This window comes from Vipera berus (genome assembly GCF_964194415.1).
Source record: "Vipera berus genome assembly, chromosome: 13".
Lineage (NCBI taxonomy): Eukaryota > Metazoa > Chordata > Lepidosauria > Squamata > Viperidae > Vipera > Vipera berus.
This window is the reverse complement of record NC_138216.1, coordinates 7,037,861-7,058,446: the sequence shown is the minus strand read 5'-3', so window position 1 is coordinate 7,058,446 and position 20,586 is coordinate 7,037,861. Positions and strand designations below refer to the sequence as shown.

General features: G+C 43.0%; 1 protein-coding gene across 6 annotated transcripts in view; it reads right to left on the bottom strand.

The window, feature by feature from the left end:
* The window catches only part of SNX29 (sorting nexin 29), a 126,202-nt gene that overhangs the window by 49,716 nt on the left and 55,900 nt on the right, over positions 1–20,586 (bottom strand). For 4 of the 6 annotated variants that reach the window (XM_081338278.1, XM_081338279.1, XM_081338281.1 and 1 more), the window contains 3 exons: positions 18,602–18,718; positions 8,599–8,654; positions 8,229–8,310 (listed from right to left, as the gene is read on the bottom strand). In XM_081338278.1, coding sequence (XP_081194404.1) covers positions 8,229–8,310; positions 8,599–8,654; positions 18,602–18,718 — 255 coding nt within the window. Of the gene's footprint in view, positions 1–581; positions 763–8,228; positions 8,311–8,598; positions 8,655–18,601; positions 18,719–20,586 lie in introns of all 6 variants that reach the window. The other 2 variants (XR_014027795.1, XR_014027796.1) reach the window with 2 other exon arrangements.

Below are 20,586 nucleotides of genomic sequence, written 5' to 3'. Positions count from 1 at the left end.
TCACACCCGGCTCCCCTCCGTGGGCATCATCCCTCCCACTCCGTGCCGGAGGAACTCCCTCCTAGTTTTGCAAACAGAATCTCCAGTTCTTAGCCATGGAAGTCAAGTATGAACTTCAGCTAGGAAGGTCTTACTCAGCTCGTCTTTACCAATCCACCCATAGGAAAGCGGATGAGCGGTGTTCAGATTAATTAAAAAAAAACAAAACAGTGCCTGTAAGTCAGTGAAATGGACGCGGTGGCTCAGTGGGTTAGGACACTGAGCTTGTCAATCAGAAGGTCAGCAGTTTGGTGGGTCGAATCCCGAGTGCCGCGTAGCAGAGTGAGCGCCTGTTACTCGTCCCAGCTTCTGCCAACCTAGCAGTTCGAAAGCACATAAAAATGCAAGTAGAAAAATAGGGACCACTACGGTGGGAAGGTAACAGCGTTCCGTGCGCCTTTGGCATCTAGTCATGCCGGCCACATGACCACGGAGACATCCTCGGACAAGCGCTGGCTCTTCGGCTTTGATACGGAGATGAGCACCGGCCCCTAGAGTTGGAAACGACTAGCACGCATGTGCGGGGGAACCTTTACCTTTACCTTTAAGTCAGTGTGCTTCCCCTTGTTTATTTTCCACACCAGAAGACCCAAAGATGGCTGAGGTTTATCACCTGGTCCCTTGTGCGTGGTTCCTCTGGCTTAGATTCCACTCTCATTTCACATCAGGCTTCGGCTGTTCATTCTCTGCTTAACAGCAGGGACAGCCAATTCTCTTAATGAGCTACATACGAAGAAGCCAAGAGACACAAAGAAATAAAACACACGAATATCTGTGGGGGGTGAGAAACAGCAATGGGGGTAATCTGATGACAATTTACATCTAAACGATGATGGTGCTGGATTTCAAAGAGCAATAAAACATGGCAATGCGGATTACAGGGCTATTCTCAAGCAATAAAGATGCACCAATAAAAAAATAAATTAATCTTTTTTAAAAAAAGAAAAAAAAATCAGGCAGTTCAACCAGCAGGGAAAATTAAAAGACATGAAAAGCGCTCTCCAGAAATTCTGGTCCCTGCTTTAGCCAAACTGGGGGGGGGGGAGTTTGATACGGCCTTGAAAATGTCCTCTTTTAATTCACTGAATATTTTGGCTCAGTGACTTCAGCCATTAAGCCAAATAAAACCATAAGATGTATTCTTGTTTTCTTTTTTTTTTCTTTATTCGGGCGTCGTCGATGTTTGGGAGGCTCGCCATAATCAAAAATGACAAAAACATTAACCAAAGGTTTGCAGGATAGGTTTGGGTAGCTTACCACAAAGACATTTTTGCTGCCCTATCGTTGGTAAATCTTAAGGTTCATCTTTGCCCTGTGAACTTGTATTTAGCAGCTGGTTACATTCAACAAGTTAGAGCAGGGGTCTTCAAACATGGCCCTTTTATGACTTGTGGACTTCAACTCCCAGAATTCCTCAGACTATTCTATTCTATTCTATTCTATTCTATTCTATTCTATTCTTCATTCCTATATTCTATTCTATTCTATTCTATTCTATTCTATTCTATTCTATTCTATTCTATTCTATTCTATTCTATTCTATTCTATTCTATTCTATTCTATTCTATTCTTTATTCCTATATTCTATTCTATTCTATTCTATTCTATTCTATTCTATTCTATTCTATTCTTTATTCCTATATTCTATTCTATTCTATTCTGTTCTATTCTATTCATTATTCCTATATTCTATTCTATTCTATTCTATTCTATTCTATTCTGTTCTGTTCTGTTCTGTTCTGTTCTATTCTATTCTATTCTATTCTATTCTATTCTATTCTATTCTATTCATTATTCCTATATTCTATTCTATTCTATTCTATTTTGTTCTGTTCTGTTCTGTTCTATTCTATTCATTATTCCTATATTCTATTCTATTCTATTCTATTCTATTCTATTCTATTCTATTCTACTCTACTCTACTCTACTCTACTCTACTCTACTCTACTCTACTCTACTCTACTCTACTCTACTCTACTTTACTCTACTCTACCATATCCTATCCTATCCTATCCAGCCCCTCCTAGACAAGAAGACTATGAAGAGTTTTGAGGCTTAACTTTGATCCTCTTCTTGAATTTCCTATGCTTTGCATCATTCTAGTTCTCTGGGCTTCACACCTCCATGACCTAACGGTGCTTAAAGCTGATTATTTCACAAAGAGCTCTCATTATTTAACTTATGCAAATAATAAACAGGAATCTGGGCAGGAAGCAAACCAGCTCATCTGCAGGGATTTTCAAGGACTTTTTAGAAATAAACAGTTACATAATGCCAGCTTCCCCCCTCGTTCTGTAGCAACAACAGCTCCGCTGATGTTTGCTTCTGTACATTGGTAGAAACCTGTTTCGGGTAAGAGATGATTCTGAGACTGGGGGGCCCGTAGGAGAACCGGATTGTGTGCCGAGTTATGGTGAAACAGGAGAACCTTAAGCACCCATTTATATCCGTGGATTGAAAAAGGCCTTTCACACAGAGAAAGGCCTTGGGGGGGGGAATGTCACAAAAGTGTGGACAAGCTCCTTCTTCACATCAAAAGTGAGGACAAATTCAGAGCTCACCCAAATACCCACCCTGTTTGGTCTAGTGGTTAAGGCACCAGGCTAGAGAGCAGGAGACTGTGAGTTCTGGTCCTGCCTTAGCCATTAAAGCCAGCTGGGTGACTTTGAGCCAATCACCAGGAGATGGTGAGTTCTAGTCCCACCTTAGTCATGAAAGCCAGCTGGGTGACCTTGGGCCAATCACCAGGAGATGGTGAGTTCTAGTCCCACCTTAGTCATGAAAGCCAGCTGGGTGACCTTGGGCCAATCACGAGGAGATGGTGAGTTCTAGTCCCGCCTTAGCCATGAAAGCCGGCTGGGTGACTTTGGGCCAATCACCAGGAGACAGTGAGTTCTAGTCCCGCCTTAGGCAGGAAAGCTGGCTGGGTGACCTTGGGCCAATCACCAGGAGACGGTGAGTTCTAGTCCCGCCTTAGCCATGAAAGCCGGCTGGGTGGCCTTGGGCTAGTCCTTCTCTTTCGTGCCAACCCACTTCAAAGGGTTAGGGGAAACTGTAGTTTGTTCACAAAACAGTTTTATTCCAGCGCTGTAGATCTGTGGAGTTTTCTAACAAACAACATTATTCCTGTTGATGCCTTCTTTTTTTTTTTTACAGGGTTCTGTACTTAAATGCAAAATCGGAGGTGGGGGGGAGTGGGGAGGGATCAGAGAACAGTTAACAGATCCTATTTTCATCTCTCCAGGCATTGGATAAGGTTGCATTCTCACACCTCTGTTATTTAATTTATATGTTAATTATGCTGTTAAAAGCTACAAGGTGCTTCTGCTTTTTTTTTTCTTTGCTGTTAACTTCGCAGATCAGAAAACTAACAGGGGTTGATACATTTCTGCTTTCCCAGAAACACAGAGGCCTCTGGTACATTTTTGCAGAACTGTAAATTAGAAGTTGCTACCCTGTGGAACGTAGTTGAGTTACAAGGGTGTTGAGTGTTACGCTCCGTGATAATTGTACTTGTTCTAAGGCTACACTGCTTCAGTTCAGAAGACCATTGTCCAAATGGTAATGGTTGGGGTTCCACTGTCCAAAGAACGATGCTGATACTTCACAGTGATTCGGACAGGATGATGGTAATTTTGTTTATTTTGTTCCCCACCTTTATTACTTTTACAAATAAGTCAAGGCAGAGAACATATCCAATACACCTTCCTTCTACTACTCGGACCATGCTGGCACAGTGATTAGAATGCGGCATTGCAGGCTGACTCTGCTCATTGCCAGAAGTTCAATCCTGACTGGCTCAAGATGGACTCAGCCTTCCATCCTTCTGAGGTTGGTAAATTGAGGAACCAGATTATTGGGGACAAATATGCTGACTCTGTAAACTGCTTAGAGAGGGCTGTAAAGCACTGTGAAGCGGTACATAAGTCTAGGTGCTATTGCTATTGCTACTTTCCCCACAACAACAACCCTGAGAAGTGAGTTAGGCTGAGAGACAGTGACTGGATCAAGATCAACCGACTAGCTTTCATGCCTTAGGGCAGGTCTAGAACTCCGCACCTCCTGGCGATTAGGCTAAAGTCACCCAATCAGCTTTCATCCCTAAGGCAGGACTAGGATTCACCATCTCCTGGTTTCTAGCTGGAGCCTTAACCACCTTAACCACCTTTGGTGGTTAACCAGCCTTAACCACCCAAACTACACGATCCAGATTAGCACAATCCTCTGATGCTGACCTGCAAGAGCCACGGAAGATTTCTTCCTATCAAGCCTACCCTGGAGAACAGCCAGGAAGAAAACATCTGAAATCCAAACCAGGCTTGAGCCTCTTTAGAAGGCCAGATCCTGAAGCTAAAACTCAAATACTTTGGCCACCTAATGAGAAGGAAGGACTCACTGGAGAAGAGCCTAATGCTGGGAAAGGTTGAGGGCAAGAGAAGAAGGGGACGACAGAGAATGAGGTGGCTGGACGGAGTCACTGAAGCAGTAGGCATGAGCTTAAATGGACTCCAGAAGATGGTAGAGGACAGGAAGGCCTGGAGGAACATTGTCCATAGGGTCGCGATGGGTCGGACACGACTTTGCAACTAACAACAACAACAACAAACTGAAGCCAGAATCAAACTCAAGGTTGTTTTGCTGTATAAGCCAGAAACGGTTCATCTCCAGCTCTCAGCAAAGCAAATTCTAGGTCTGGAGCTGTCCAAGGTGCTGAAGCTTCAGCCTGACTTCAACTTGGGATATCAGATCGTCCTTGACTTACAACCATGTGTTTACCTGCCATTTGAAGTTATAACAGCCCTGGAAAAAGTGACTTATGACCAGTCCTCACACTTATGTCCATCGCAGCATCCCTACATTATATGATCAACGGAGGCTTGGCAACCGCCCTGTATTTGTGATGGTTGCAGCAGTCCTGGATTCATGTGATCGTAATTTGCCCATCTTCTCAACCAACTTCCAACCAGCTAATTCAATGGAGGAAGCCGGAGGTGCTTACAAAATAGCAACGAACATGTTTCGCTTGACAATCCTGGCTGCAAAATCAGGCACAATTCACTTAACCATGGAAATGCTGGCTCCATTTGTGATTACAAATCAAGGGAAAGCTCAAATGCTTTGTGTCATTAACAGCGCCTCAGCACAGCTGCTAAATTTACAGGTAGAGTAACTCGTTCAGCTGTGCTGATTAGAAAAAATTAGCACCGATATCAGAAGTTATGCCCATCTGTGCTGTTCATATACTAGTAAAAAAGAAATGTATACACTACTAACGTAACTCTACAGTAACAGCTACTGTGTAAAATCCTCCCTCAAACAATATTACAAAGAGCGTTTATGTTCCCAATAATTTATCAATGTTTGATATGTCAACACCTGCCCACTGAAGGGGACTATTGAATTTACTATAGTGTCTGTGGAAGATTTGCGGAGGAGGTGAGACCTGACTCAGAAGCGAATGAGACTGTAAACACAGATATGTCCACAAGAATTATTTGGTTGCTGCCAAAGCATTAAGTAGGCTTCTGGTAGCTATCACCACCTAGAGGCTAGTTGTAAATGAAACTTGGAAGTGTCTCTCCAAGAAAGTTGAATAAAAAACTTGATTCACTACAAAACAAGTCCAAGAAATGTTCTTAATAGCCAGTCACCAGGAACAACAGAAACAGACGTGAAACAAGAACAAATGTTGGCTCGAAAACCCAACATCCAAAAATATAGAGAAGATGCCAGCTTATCAGCCCTCAATGCTTTGTATGCCACCGCGCCAATATGATTTCTTTGATTTGGGCTCAGTGAAGTGTAGAGCTTAGCCACCGTAGCTCATAAACTCCGAGTTATGACTTAGTGTTTGGAGAACTGAATTAATTCTGGCTTCCTCCACAAGTCATAATCAAGCAGATCATAGGTTAATAATCACAGGCAACGTATCAACCAGAGTGAGGGCCACATGGTGTATAGAAAGATTATCCACAATTGCCTGAATTTATAGATCAACCAAGCCAAGATTTATTGAACGGCTGCAGTCACACAACACATAACCCGCCTTCAATCATAGCTTACAAATTATCATGACTTGGCAATACACTAAATCAAAGCCAAGGAACCCAACCATGTTCAGTTTTAATACGCTGGACAAACCCTCCAGTAACATGTCCAATTTCTTTATCAAATTTCATTTTTAAATTGTTTTTATCAAATTTTAGTAATAATTTGTTGCTGGAACTTTGCACTTCGATATGGCCCAAGGGCTAATCAATAAAGACTCATTACTATTATGTCCAATTTCAGAGTAAAAAATAAAATAAAATAAAATAACATGGCAGGCTTAAGTATCAGCTGATAATCTTCTGGCTGGAAGTCCAATGGGTGACTTTGATGTTTCGGTTGCATCAAGTGTTCAAAGATGCCAAGTATCTTTCCCTGGGCTTAACGTCAGCCTATCTCCAAGCGCTTGCAACACAATTGGCACACTGTCATTCCCGTAGACAAGCAATGTGGGAACACGCACAAGGAAAGGAGGGAAGCATTTCCCCCACCCCCTCTTATCAGTGACCCAAGGATGACAGCACCAATACTAAATGCGTTCTTGCCTCATTAAAAGGAGTTAATTGCTACGCGATGGAATATGCTGGCACATATGGGTTTTTTCCCCCCTGCTTAACTAGCAGCAGTTTTGTTTAAACATGGAAAAACAGACGACAAATATACCCTGGCTGGAAGAGGCTTTCCTTTTCGAAGCTACCCACAGCGCTGACAAAGGGGATGTACAACTGGTCCTCACACTTACAGTCATTGCAGCATCCCCACGGTCACGTGATCAACATTTTGGATGCTTGGCTACCAGCATATATTTACGATTGGTTGGGGCATCCTGGGGTCACGTGTTCTATCTATCTATCTATCTATCTATCTATCTATCTATCTATCTATCTATCTATCTATCTTCATTCATTCATTCATTCATTCATTCATTCATTCATAAAATGCATTTGCCACCCATCTCGTATCCAACAACTCCGGGGAACTTACAGCACAAATGGCTGCCATTTGTGATCTTCCCAGCCAGCTTCCAACTAGCAAAGTCAGTGGGGGAAGCCAGATTTGCTTAACCTCCTCCTCTCCTTCTCCTTCTCCTCCTCCTGCCTCTTCTGCTTCCTCCTCCTCCTCCTCCTCTCCTTCTCCTTTCCTTCTCCACCTTGTCCTTGTTCTCCTCCTCCTGCTTCTTACTCCTCCTCCTTCTCTCCTTCTCCACCTTGTCCTCCTCCTCCTGCTTCTTTTGCTTCCTCCTCCTCCTCTCCTCCTCTCCTCCTTTCCTTCTTCACCTTGTCCTTGTCCTCCTCCCCCTCCTCCTCCTGCTTCTTCTGCTTCCTCCCCCTCCTCCTCTTCCTCCTCTCCTTCTCCACCTTGTCCTTGTCCTTCTCCTCCTCCTCCTCCTGCTTCTTATTCCTCCTCCTCTTCCTCCTGTCCTTCTCCTCCTTTCCTTCACCTTGTCCTCGTCCTCCTGCTGCTTCTTCTGCTTCCTGATCATCTTCCTCCTCCTCCTCTCCTTCTCCACCCTGTCCTTGTCCTTCTCCTCCTCCTCCTCCTCCTGCTTCTTATTCCTCCTCCTCTTCCTCCTGTCCTTCTCCTCCTTTCCTTCACCTTGTCCTCGTCCTCCTGCTGCTTCTTCTGCTTCCTGATCATCTTCCTCCTCCTCCTCTCCTTCTCCACCTAGTCCTTGTCCTTCTCCTCCTCCTCCTCCTCCTGCTTCTTATTCCTCCTCCTCTTCCTCCTGTCCTTCTCCTCCTTTCCTTCACCTTGTCCTCCTCCTCCTCCTGCTTCTTCTGCTTCCTGCTCCTCCTCCTCCACCCATGTCTAGATCAAACTTTAAGCTGCCAAAATGAAGCCAAACCTCTTGGCACCGGAGGCACCGTGTTCTCAAAACATCGGAACAGGACCCAATTGGTCTATTCTCCCAGGGTGCAGGGTTTTGGGGGGGGGACATTGGAGATCGCTTTCCATATTATGATTTTCGTTCCATTTTCTTTCTGGGCTTGCCTCGCTCGCGGCGCACTCCACATCTCTAGCAAAAGTACCTTTTCTTTTAACGCCCGTGGAGTCAAGGGTGGCTCTTTCCTAAGGAGCAAATTGGGGCCAGTCTGACACTAGGATAATGAGAGTCATCCATCACTGAACAGAACGCTTACTTGATAAACGTGAAACGCATTTGCCGTTTTCCCACGGAGAAAGACTGAAGGGATCCAGACGTTTATAAGTGCTCGGTTTGATCTGGATGACACAAAATATATATATATGTATGTATAAGTCAGCATATACAATCTTGCATGGAAGTACAAACAGGTCGTAAGGCAGACTCCACTGATAGATGCTACTAATAATCAAAGCACATGGAATAAGGAGCCAAATCAAGAATGCCACGGGGTTATGTTACAAGATGGGGAATACATTCCCCAAACAGAAAGAACCAGGAATTATGAATCATTTATTTCAAAAATCGCTCTTTTGAAGTCATTGCGGGAATGAGATAAACCACATCAAACTTTCTAAACAACTTACATTTCAAAATCTGACAGGCTTTGATCTTCAGAGGTTTGACTGAGATCTCCGGGAACCTAGGCGATAAAAGGAAGGAAGGAAAAATATAATTAAACGCTGGGTCGACTTCACCGATTGTCTTAAAAGAGCAGGGAGCCACAGCAAATCTCCCAAAACTCATTCCTAAATCCAACAGCCTCTGTTCCTATCATTCCCAGGGGATCATATTGAAACAGAAGTCTCAGCACGGCTTGGGCAATATTGCAGTTTTATAGATCATTCCTACCTCTTGGCAAACATTTTCTTCAAAAAATAAGAATCCTCAAAGAGTTTCAAAAACGTGAGAGCTGACCATCTTATTGCAAACAGCACGAACGCTGCGGTAAGGCTCAAAACATGCGAGCCTTCAAAGAAATGGAATTTAAACGGTATAAAAATATAATAAATAAATAAATAAATTTAGGAAAGTCAGCGAAAGAGATTTTGGACTGGTTCCTAAATTCAGTGTTTCTGTCATGCTCCAATATTTCCAGTTTCTTCGTTAATACCCAAAGTGAGCTCCTTATCTTGAGAACTCTGTTCTTTCCATGTAGGGTCTTTCAGTGTTGTCTCTTCCACCTTAATCTTCCTGATTTGAAGGGGCCTCACAACGTTCTGACTGGCAAAACACGGGTGCGGTTGCGGAACAGAAGCTCTGTGCCATTTGTACTTGGCTGTTTCGTTTACGTTCTGAGAAAATGGCGTTTTACTTTGGATCTGACGAGAGCTATTGTCCAACGCTGATAACCAAGAACATTATTTTCCTTACTGTCTAATCAAAATATACTCTCACAAAGATAGATGGGTGGATTTGTGGAGATAGCGCACAAATGGTGAGGGGTGACATGATAGCAGTCTTCCAGTATCTCAGGGGCTGCCCCAAAGAAGAGGGAGCCAAGCTCTTCTCCAAAGCCCCTGAAAGCAGGACAAGAAGCAATGGATGGAAACTAGTCAAGGAGAGAAGCAACCTAGAACTAAGAAGAAACTTCCTGACAGTTAGAACAACTAACCAGTGGAACCACCTGCCTCCAGAAGTGGTGAATGCTCCAACACTGGAAGTTTTTAAGAAGAGACTGGACAGCCATTTGTCTGAAATGGTATAGGGTTTCCTGCCTTAGCAGGGGGTTGGACTAGATGACCTCCAAGGTCCCTCCAACTTATTATTATTATTAAGGGAAGGAAGCTCTTGAAAAGGCTCACCAGGTAAATTGTGAAGGGGATCTATTATTTCTTCTTAGAAATCTAAAAGATTACACTAATTTAGTGAATTCAAGAGAGCTTTGGTTTAGACTAGAGTGATGTTTCTCACACTTGGGAGATTTGAAGATGTGTGGACTTCAACTCCCAGGATTTGCAAGTCAGCCATGTTGGCCGGGGAATTCTGGGAGTTGAAGTCCACATACCTTCAAGTTGCAAGTTTGAAAAACACTGGTCCCAAACATCAAGCATTCCATACCATGATCTTTTGGAAACTACAGATAATGCAGGCTTCTCCAAGCCTGTAAATTAAATTACAACCAGGAGCCCTCAGTTCAAAGTAAGTCCTACCAATATCTCCCTTAGCAAAAGAGTCCATGTGATGCTATTTAGTATGCATTAATTTAAAACAAAAATTGGGATGAAAGCATACTCTAACTAAAATAAAGAAATAGCCTTGGGCTATTAATTTAATTTAATTAATTTAATTCCAAGAAAGGGTTTAGACTCTGTATATGCCTAAGGCAGGGGTCTTCCAACTTTGGCCTTTTGTGACTTGTGGACTTCAACTCCCAGAATTCCTCAGCCAGGCACGCTGGCTGAGGAATTCCGGTTGTTGAAGTCCACAAGTCATAAAAGGACAAAGTTGGAAGACCCCTGGCCTAAGGGAATAAAAATGAGAAGGGCCACAGCCCCGTACTTCAAGTAAAAATGCTCTCCCACACACAATGTTAGCTGAAGGCGATCAATAGGATTGTTAAAATTTGTGAATTTCATTCGCGCTCTTTTTAGAATTAATGACTCGGGTGATTAAAACACAGTGACCTAGAATGTAGCACACTTACTTGTCACTAGAACTACAGCACATTTCTTATGCTCTCTTGATGTGTTAGATGTGCCTTAATCTAAGTGCGCTCTGGACATTAATAGCCATTATAAAATCTTGCACTTTTTCCAGGCAAGCATAGATAGCATTTTTAAAAAACTGCAGTTACAGTATTCCTCTTGATCCTGTCATTATTGCTATTGTATGCTCTCATTTCAAAGTTTTCGCTGTTATTGACAGCCCCCCTAAAAGCTTCCACTGTGAGCATGAAGCTTATAAAACCAATTATTTTACTCAATCCTTCCACTAGGATCAAAATTCCAACTAGATCCTTCAACACGTTCTAACATAACATTAGAAGTAAATCTTGCCCCATCTGCTTAATAGCAACTCTAATTAAGCCTAATAATTTGTCTCAATTTCTTAAAAAAGAGATGTATGTATTCATTTAAGGGATGTACTGAAACCTGACAAGCTCAAGACGGTTTGCAATTAAACAAAACTACCAGTAGCACAATGTTCCAAAACAAGCCTAAGACAAATACTGTTAATATTTCACAATATTGAATAGTAACAGCTGTAATAATGTCAACATTAATTATTATGAATATCCAGCCAAGAAAATAATCCATAGTTAACTCAAAGCAAAAATCAAACTAGATATAAAAATATGTAAAGGAGAATATCTGCAGCTCGGGGGGTTGAACTGTGGGGTCCTCGATTTTTATGAAGGGTCCCTGGTGCTCTCTGAGCTTGGTGGCTTTCTTGCAAACATTTCATCACCCACCTAGATAACCTCATCAGGAATGGAATGGAATGGAATGGAGGAGGAAGAGGAGGAGGAGGAGGAGGAGGAGGAGGAGGAGGAGGAGGAGGAGGAGGAGGAGGAGGAGGAGAAGAACTATGGGTCCTTGGTGCTCTCTGAGCTTGGTGGCTTTCTTGCAGACATTTCATGACCCAACTATGTAACATCATCAGTGCTAGAAGGGAGTGGGGACTTGCGGAGAGAAGGAGGAAGAGGAGGAGGAGGAGGATTGTGAGGTCCCTGGTACTTTCAGAGCTTGGTTGTTTCCTTGCAGATGTTTCATGACCCAACTAGGTAACATCATCAGTGCTAGAAGGGAGTGGGCTTTGTGGAGTAGGGGAGGAGGAGGACGACAACAACAACGACGACTGTGGGCTCCTTGGTGCTTTCTGAACTTGGTGGTTTCCTTGCAGACGTTTCATGACCTGTTCTGAACCAGCCCTCTTCTCGCAACCCCTAATTAAGAGAAGAGTCTGGAAAGCGTCCAAGGCTAAAAGGCTTCTGCCAAGATTTAATTACGCAGTTAACAAAAACACAAGAGCTTGTCTTCTCAAGCGGAAAAGTTGCTTTCAGCAACCAGCCCCTCCCCAAACACTTCTTTTATAGAGAGCTCAGGGCGTGGTCTCCCTGTGCCTCCTCCCGAGGAGTCCCATAGTCTTTCTTTGTTTGTCCCTGCTCGTCTGCCTCCTACGTCGGGCGTCCTTGAACAGGGCCAGCTGTGGGTCATCATCCTCCGCACTCTCGGGCTCACACAGCTGAGAAGAGGTCCCCGGCTGAGGACTCTGCAAAGCCTCCAAATCATCATCAGCCGGTTCGTTTCCCTCCTCCCCCACATCTGAGTCCTCCGATACATCGGACCCGGCTGTCGGACCCACAGGCTGGCCCTGAGTCACAACATGACCCAACTAGGTAACATCATCAGTGCATCATCACTGTCACTGATGATGTTACCTAGCTTGGGTGATTAAATGTCTGCAAGAAAATAACCAAGCTCAGAGAGCAGCAAGGAACCCACAGTCACCCTCCCTCCTCCTCCTCTCCTCCTCAAACCCCACTCCCTTCTAGCACTGATGACGTTACCTAGTTGAGTAATGAGATGCCTGCAAGAAAACAACAAAGCTCAGAGAGCACCAGGGACTCCACAATCTTCTCCACAGTCTTCATCTTCCTTCTTCTTTCCTCCTTATTCATCCCTCCTCCTCCTCCTCCTCCTCCTCCTCCTCCTCCCCATCTCCCTCCTTCTCCACTACACAAACCCCACTCCCTTCTAGCACTGGTGACGTTACCTAGTTGAGTAATGAGATGCCTGCAAGGAAACAACCAAGCTCAGAGAGCACCAGGGACCCTTCATCAAAATCTTGACCATAAAAGTTCAAGGAACAATCTCCATCAAGATGAGGATGGCGGTGAGATATACAGTCACAACAACAGCAAAACCCAAGTCTTTGATTAGCACACATGAAATCCATTCCAAAAGTCAGCATCTGTACTTTCGGACTTCAGGAACCCAACTATGAAATGATCGTTCAAGCCAGGTCTTTTCAAATTTCGCATTTCTTGTGTATTACAACCACAATGGGCAGGCTCCGTTATGGTCATGGGTCAAGGATCAACTGATATCTTTGTTGCCCAACGTCCTCCAGACAGAGAGCAATGGATGGGGGGGGGGAAACACAAATCAAATTCAGGTAAACTCTTCCATTTTTTCATTTTTGTTTCGCATGAAAGAACTGTGGATTCAGTGCAGTTCTGGCCGGGGGGGGGGGGTAGGTGGGGGCAGGCAGGAATAACAAGCACGGAAGGAACCCTATCTTTTCATTTACGAATCGGCAGCCTGCTGTCCTCTAGGGATTGTGGGACTGTGATTTCATTCTTGCGCCAACTTCTGACGAGGCACATGATAAGAATTCCAACTTTCAGATGCGTCTGCTTTATACCTGGATCATCATAAAACAGGACCATTAAGCCTCCAATATTTTTTTTCCTCCCTAGCCTCAAACTCACCTGCCTGCCTGCTTGCCAATATCTGGGCGGGATGAAGGAAGCGCACACAGCTTCCTTCATGTGTAAAATTTTGTGTGTTTTGTTCTTCTCCCTTTTCATTATGCATGTACACATCCAAACATGCACACACATACACACAGAGAGACAGACAGAGTCAGATGGATGGCTGACAGCATATATAATTTTGACACTTAGCAGAACAAATTTTGTACAGAAAGGTTATTTTGAAAGCCTCTTTGCCGTTTCAGTTCAGCTTGATTTTTTAGGGCTTTTTTATTTTATTTTATTTTATTTTTAAAAAAGCAACAACAACCCTCGCTGCTCTTACCAAATAGATTGGCTTTGGAGCCAGTGAGAGATAAATAAGCCAGCTTTTAAAATGTCAATAAAAAAAGAACAAAAAACAATAGGCCACTTTACAGACTGAACGGAGGTGACCTCTCCTCCCCGACAGTTAAGCAAAAACAGAGTTCTCCGGCATTTCCTTCGCTTTTTGTGAAAGAAAAAGTGTCGCAAGGCCCATCCCAGATGAATTCCAACTTTCTAATTTGGATGCATGGGTACAAGCCACCCTCAACCTACTCGATTAAAACCTGAATTTCCACCGCTAAGCAAGGCCGTTGTTTAAATCACAACCGATTTTACGATCTTTTCGGCCACGGTTGTTACGTGAATCACTGCAGTCGTTAAGCAAGCCCAGCTATTCCCATTGACCTTGCTTGTTGCAAGCCAGCTGGGAAGATTGCAAATGGCGATCGCTTGAACCTGGGACGCTGCGACGGCTGTGAAGTTTAGTTTAATTTCAGGGACTTCATTTCATTATAGTTTTTAACTGCTTTTAATTTTTGTATGTTATGTATTTAAATTCTCCCTGTAAACCGCCCTGAGTCCTACGGGAATAGGGCGGTATATAAATTTAAATAATAAATAATAAAAAATAAATAAATACTGGTTGCCAAGTGCCCGAATTCTGAACACCTGAGTATTTAGAATTTAGAATAGAATAGAGATGGAAGGGACCTTGGAGGTCTTCTAGTCCAGCACCCCTGCTCAAGCAGGACCACCAATACCTCTGCTCTTTTATGACTCATGGACTTCAACTCCCAGAATTCCTGAGTCAGGTGACCACGGGGAAGCTGCAAGAGTCATGTGAAAAATGGCCACGGGAGACTTTTTTTTCAGTGCTGCTGTAACTTTGAACGGACGCTAAACGAACTATTGTAAGCCGAGGACTGCCTGTATAAAAACCGGACTCCTGAAATGCGACGCTCGTTCAGATATTACGAAAGCTGGCTTGGCACGCTGCTGACCTCACTTTGAAATGCAGGCCGTACTTGCATCTGTTGGAATGGAAGGTGCCAACTTGTTTATCGCACTAAGGCAGGAATCTTTTGGACCACGGTTACACCAAATTCACACAAAATGTGAAGCCACCGGCAAAAGAAGCCTCAAAGGCCTTTTATGGCTTAGAATTATACATGAACCAGATTCACATGCTGGGCAGCCTTTCAAATCAGCATCACAAGAGTTGTAACTCAAAGCAAATACTCGACTCGCAAGCCTTCCCCCCCCCCCCCCCGCTTTACAATCCACTTTTAAAAAATAATAATTTACATCCCCAAAAGTTAACACGACGATTCAGGAAAACATTACTGATGGTATTAATTATTCGAGAAATATTTTACGGGACTCTCTTCCCCCTTACACCATATCTTGAACGAGGACCTCTAAAAAGGTTAGAAATTCAGGACACATTTTAGCCTTTATGCTGCCGCAGCCTGAAAACCTAAAAAGATTTTTTAAAATCTGGTTTGCTCTGTGGCTTATTCAAAGTGGCAGGGGGGGGGGGGTGGAGCCCCACCCAACCTATCCCAATTCCCCTTCATGCTTTGAAAATTGTAAAGACATTAGACTGATACATCTAGTGCTTATTATTCAGCGCCTCTCCAAAACGGGATGTTCTTGTCTTTCCAAATACATTTGAAGCTGAGTGTGCTTGACGAGCAGAAGGAATAAAAAATATTGAGTGCACTTTTTGTGGGGTAAATTAACGGAATGGAATAACAGAGTTGGAAGGGACCTCGGAGGTCTTCTAGTCCAGCCCCCTGCTCAAGCAAGAGACCTATTACCATTCCGGACAAATGGCTGGCTAATCTCTTCTTAAAAACCTCCAGTGATGGAGCACCCACAGCTTCTGAAGGCAAGCCGTTCCACTGATTTAATTATTCTAACTGTCAGGAAATATTATCATGGGATGTTTTAAATGTACAGCTTATGTCTGCAGCTGTAAAAGGGCAGGGAGAAATCAGAACCCATCCTATAAATGCAGGCAGACAAAAAAAAAGGCATTAGCCCATCAAATAGTTGGAGAACAGCGGCTGGAAATACTTGAGGAATATCGCCCTAGGTGTATTTGTGTTTCTCATTTATTTTCTATATATTATTTAGGAGTATATTTAGAATAGATTAGAATATAGAATGGAATGGAATGGAATGGAATGGAATGGAATGGAATAGAATAGAATAGAATAGAATAGAATAGAATAGAATAGAATAGAATAGAATAGAATAGAATAGAATAGAATAGAATAGAATAGAATAGAATAGAATAGAATAGAATAGAATAGAATAGAATAGAATAGAATAGAACGGAACGGAATGGAATAGAAGAATAGAATAGAATAGAATAGAATAGAATAGAATAGAATAGAATAGAATAGAATAGAATAGAATAGAATAGAATAGAATAGAATAGAACGGAATGGAACGGAATGGAATAGAAGAATAGAATAGAATAGAATAGAATAGAATAGAATAGAATAGAATAGAATAGAATAGAATAGAATAGAATAGAATGGAACGGAACGGAACGGAACGGAATGGAATAGAAGAATGGAATAGAATAGAATAGAATAGAATAGAATAGAATAGAATAGAATAGAATAGAATAGAATAGAATGGAATGGAATGGAATGGAATGGAATGGAATGGAATGGAACGGAACGGAACGGAACGGAACGGAACGGAACAGAACAGAACAGAACAGAACAGAACAGAACAGAACAGAATAGAATAGAATGGAACGGAACGGAATAGAAGAATGGAATAGAATAGAATAGAATAGAATAGAATAGAATAGAATGGAATGGAATGGAATGGAATGGAATGGAATGGAATGGAATGGAATGGAACGGAACGGAACGGAATAGAAGAATGGAATAGAATAGAATAGAATAGAATAGAATAGAATAGAATAGAATGGAATGGAATGGAATGGAATGGAATGGAATGGAATGGAATGGAATGGAATGGAACGGAACGGAACGGAACGGAACGGAACGGAACGGAACAGAATAGAATAGAATAGTTGGAAGGGAACTTGTAGGTCATCTAGTCCAACCCCCAGCTCAGGCAGGAGCCCCTACACCATTTCTGAGAGAGGGCAGCCCAGTCTCTTCTTGAAAGCTTCCAGGGATGAAGCTCCCACAACTTCTGAAGGCAATCTGTTCCATTGGTTGATTGTTCTCGCTGTCAGAAAAATTCTCCTTATTTCTAGAATAGTATTATATTTTATAACATAAATTATTATGCTTACTAATTATAATATGCATAATATTTCTAGAATGTTATTTCTATTTATATCCAGCCTTTCCCCTGGAAATCCATGGATCACAACCCTCGGTCATTTTACATGCATAACAACATTCACGGTGGTTGTTAAATATGACCCAGTTGGCCAAGCGGCTGAATTTTGATCGCGTGACCATGGGGATGCCGCAACGGTCGTAAGCATGAAAAAAAAATGATCATAAGTTGCTTTTTTCCCAATGCCGTTGTAACTTCGAACAGTCACTGTCAAGGATTGCCTGTGTATTGCAGCTAATAAAATGGTGGCTCGGAACAAACTGTGAATTGAGCCACTCTCTTGACTCCGAGCGGCATTTCTAGATTCCCGAATGTGGGCTGAGCTTATACGTTGACATTCTGAAGGAGCAAAATGGTCTGGTGGAAATGAAGTAATTGTAGCATGATTATGACACACAAGGGGACTGTGTCCTTTGCAATAATGGTGCCATATAAAATGATTTGGTGGCAGATTTCTTTATGGCATGCCTTGCCAGTAGATTGGGGTGGACAAGGGTTTAATTGAAGCACTGCTGGCTATAAATCTCAGGGTAAAATCTTAAGGGGGAGATAAACATAATGCTACAGGAGACATTAGCATTTGCAAACCAAATAGCTCGCCGTTTAATTGAGTGCAGGACTTTGGAGGCAAGACGTTGGCTTCTCTGACCGAGCTTCTTTTCACTTTTCCGAAGTGGGCTCAAGGCGGACTCGGCCTTCCAGCCTTCCGAGGTCAGTAAAATGAGGACCCAGATTGTTGGGGGCAACAGGCTGGCTCTGAAAACTGCTCAGAGAGGGCTGCAAAGCCCTGCAGAGCGGTATGTAAGTCTAAGTGCTATTGCTCTCTAAGCCATGGTGGTGCAGTGGTTAGAATGCGGCATTGCAGGCTGACTCTGCCCACAGCCAGGGGTTCGATCCTGACTGGCTCAAGGTGGACTCGGCCTTCCATCCTTCCGAGGTCGGTAAAATGAGGACCCAAGAGGCTACAATACCTCTATTGTCTTTGCTTGTCAGAACTCCTTGGGAAGGTCCCAACTGACAATCACATGACTCTAGACACGGCAACCATCCTGCGTGTGTTTGTGTGTGTGTGTCTGTACGTGTACATCTGTATCTCTATCTCTATATGTACATGTATGTGTGCCAAGCACCTGAATTTTGATCACATGACCACAAGGATGAGTGGCTGCAGGTCACTGTTTTCAGCGCCGTTGTAACTTTGGATGGTCATTAAGTGGATAGTTGTAACTTAAGTGGATGGTTGTGAGTCGAGAACTACTTTTCCTTGTCTCCAGTGTAAAAAAAGTGCCCCATTGTTTATCCCAGGGGTAGGCAACCTTGGCTCTTTTATGACTCGTGGGCTTCAACTCCCAGAATTCCTGAGCCAGCCAGGTTTCCAAGCTGAGCCATGCTGGCTCAGGAATTCTAGGAGTTGAAGTCCACGAGTCATAAAAGAGCCAAGGTTGCCTACCCCTGCGTCTTATCCCTACGATGAGAGTGGTGGTGATTATTCAGAAGAAAATTATTACCGGTCCTCTCAGATCAATGAGTTCTTGTCTCATCTGAGTCACGAGAGCTTCCTTGGCCATCAAGGCCCGGTGGAGACGTTCATTGAATTCGATCAGTTCCCCGTGCATTTCCGCCACCTGGAACACACACACACACACACACACACACAGACAAAGACAAAAGTGACAGATTCAGAAACCAGGGTCCAGCACATATCAAACGGATTTATCTTGCATTGATAGATATTGACTCAGAAACAGAACTTGTTAAAGACTGTATGACAAAATGGGCTCAGAATATTCAAAAAGTTATTACAATGGACACGTGGGAAAAGATTTGGGTGAGGAACGTAAAATTTACGCAAGCCCAAAACCTAAGAGAGAACTTTTATAAAATGTTTTATAGATGGCATTTAGATCCTAAAATGCTTGCAAGTATGTATCCGAACTATCAGCCCAAATGCTGGAGGTGTGGTGACGAAGATGCAACGTATTTTCATATATGGTGGACCTGCAAAAAGGTTAAGGCTTTTTGGATAAAAATTTGGTGGAACATGCAGAAGATCTTCAAGCAAAGGATAAAGTTTTGTCCGCAATTGTTTTTGCTGGGCATAATTACAGATGCTACTGTTGTGGACATTAAGTTGATGTTGAATTTAATCACAGCAGCAAGACTTTTAATAGGTCAACATTGGAAGAAGGAGGAACTGCCGACTATAGAAGAATGGACTCTAAAAGTTTCTGACCTGGCGGAAATGGCAAAGATTTCGGCTTATTTGAAAGATCATTCGCAAGAACGTTATATTATGGAGTGGAAAAAGTGGATTGATTATATCCAGAACAAATATGGGACTAAAAAGTTTCACCTAGCATTTGAATAAGTTTTCTTTTCTTTTTTTTCCCCTTTTTTATGTAATATTAGTATTGCTTGTAGTCATTTCATATGAGCTAGAGTGCGATAGACTTAATAGTTTATTGTTGTTAGCATATGGATGTTTATGATTGTTCTTTGTTTTTATACCTTGTACTTAGCTCTGGGAAGTCGGGGGGGGGGGGGAAGGGGGGAATGGGGGAGGGATAGGGAGGGTTAGGGAGGGGTAGGTGGAGGGAGGGGGGGATTGTTAAAGATAAAATGTATTGTAAAACTTTTCAATAAAAAAAAAAAAGTGACAGATTCAGCTCTGGGGAATGAGTGTTCGGTCCTCCAAGTTGCGAATCAACAAAGAAACGGTCTCTGCTTCTACGTAAGCCCCAAAGAAAACAGCACGACCGACGGTCAACTCTACTGCAAATCACGCGAACAAAAGCATCCATACAATACAGGTAATCCTCGACTTATAACCATTCGTTTAGGGACCATTTGAAGTGACAATGGCACTGGAAAAAAGTGACTTAGGACCCCTTTCTCACATTTATGACAGTCGCAGCATCGCCCATGATCACATGATCAAAATTCGGACGCTTGGCAACTGGCTGGTATTTATGACGGTTGCAGGGGTAATTTGATCCCCTTTTGCAACCTTCTGACAAGCAAAATCAACGGGGGGGGGGAGGGGGGGAAGGAGAGAGCCAGATCCGCTTCATAACTGTGTTACTAAAGTCACAACTTCAGTGATTCGCTTAAGCGCTGTGGCCAGGAAGGTTGTAAAATGAGGCAAAATTCAGTTAACAGCTGTCTTGTTTAGCAACAGAAATTTTGGGCTCAGCTAAGCCGAGGTCTGCCTGTATTTAGGAGAAAGTTAATTAGAGCATGAAGCTACACTTCACCCACCTGCAATTGTGGCTAACTGCCCCCAGACAAGCGACAATCAGAGCCCGACTTTAACCCACAAAGTGACTGATCTAAGATGGCTTTCTGGTTCAACTGCACTCTTACGCAACAGGGAACATTAGCTTCTTGAGTGCTCCGTGTTTTTAAAAGCCAGCTTTCATGGCTTATTATGCTGAGTAAAGACCGCCCTGAGATCTCCAAATATTCTTTTGTATGTATTGCATGCTTTTCTGCT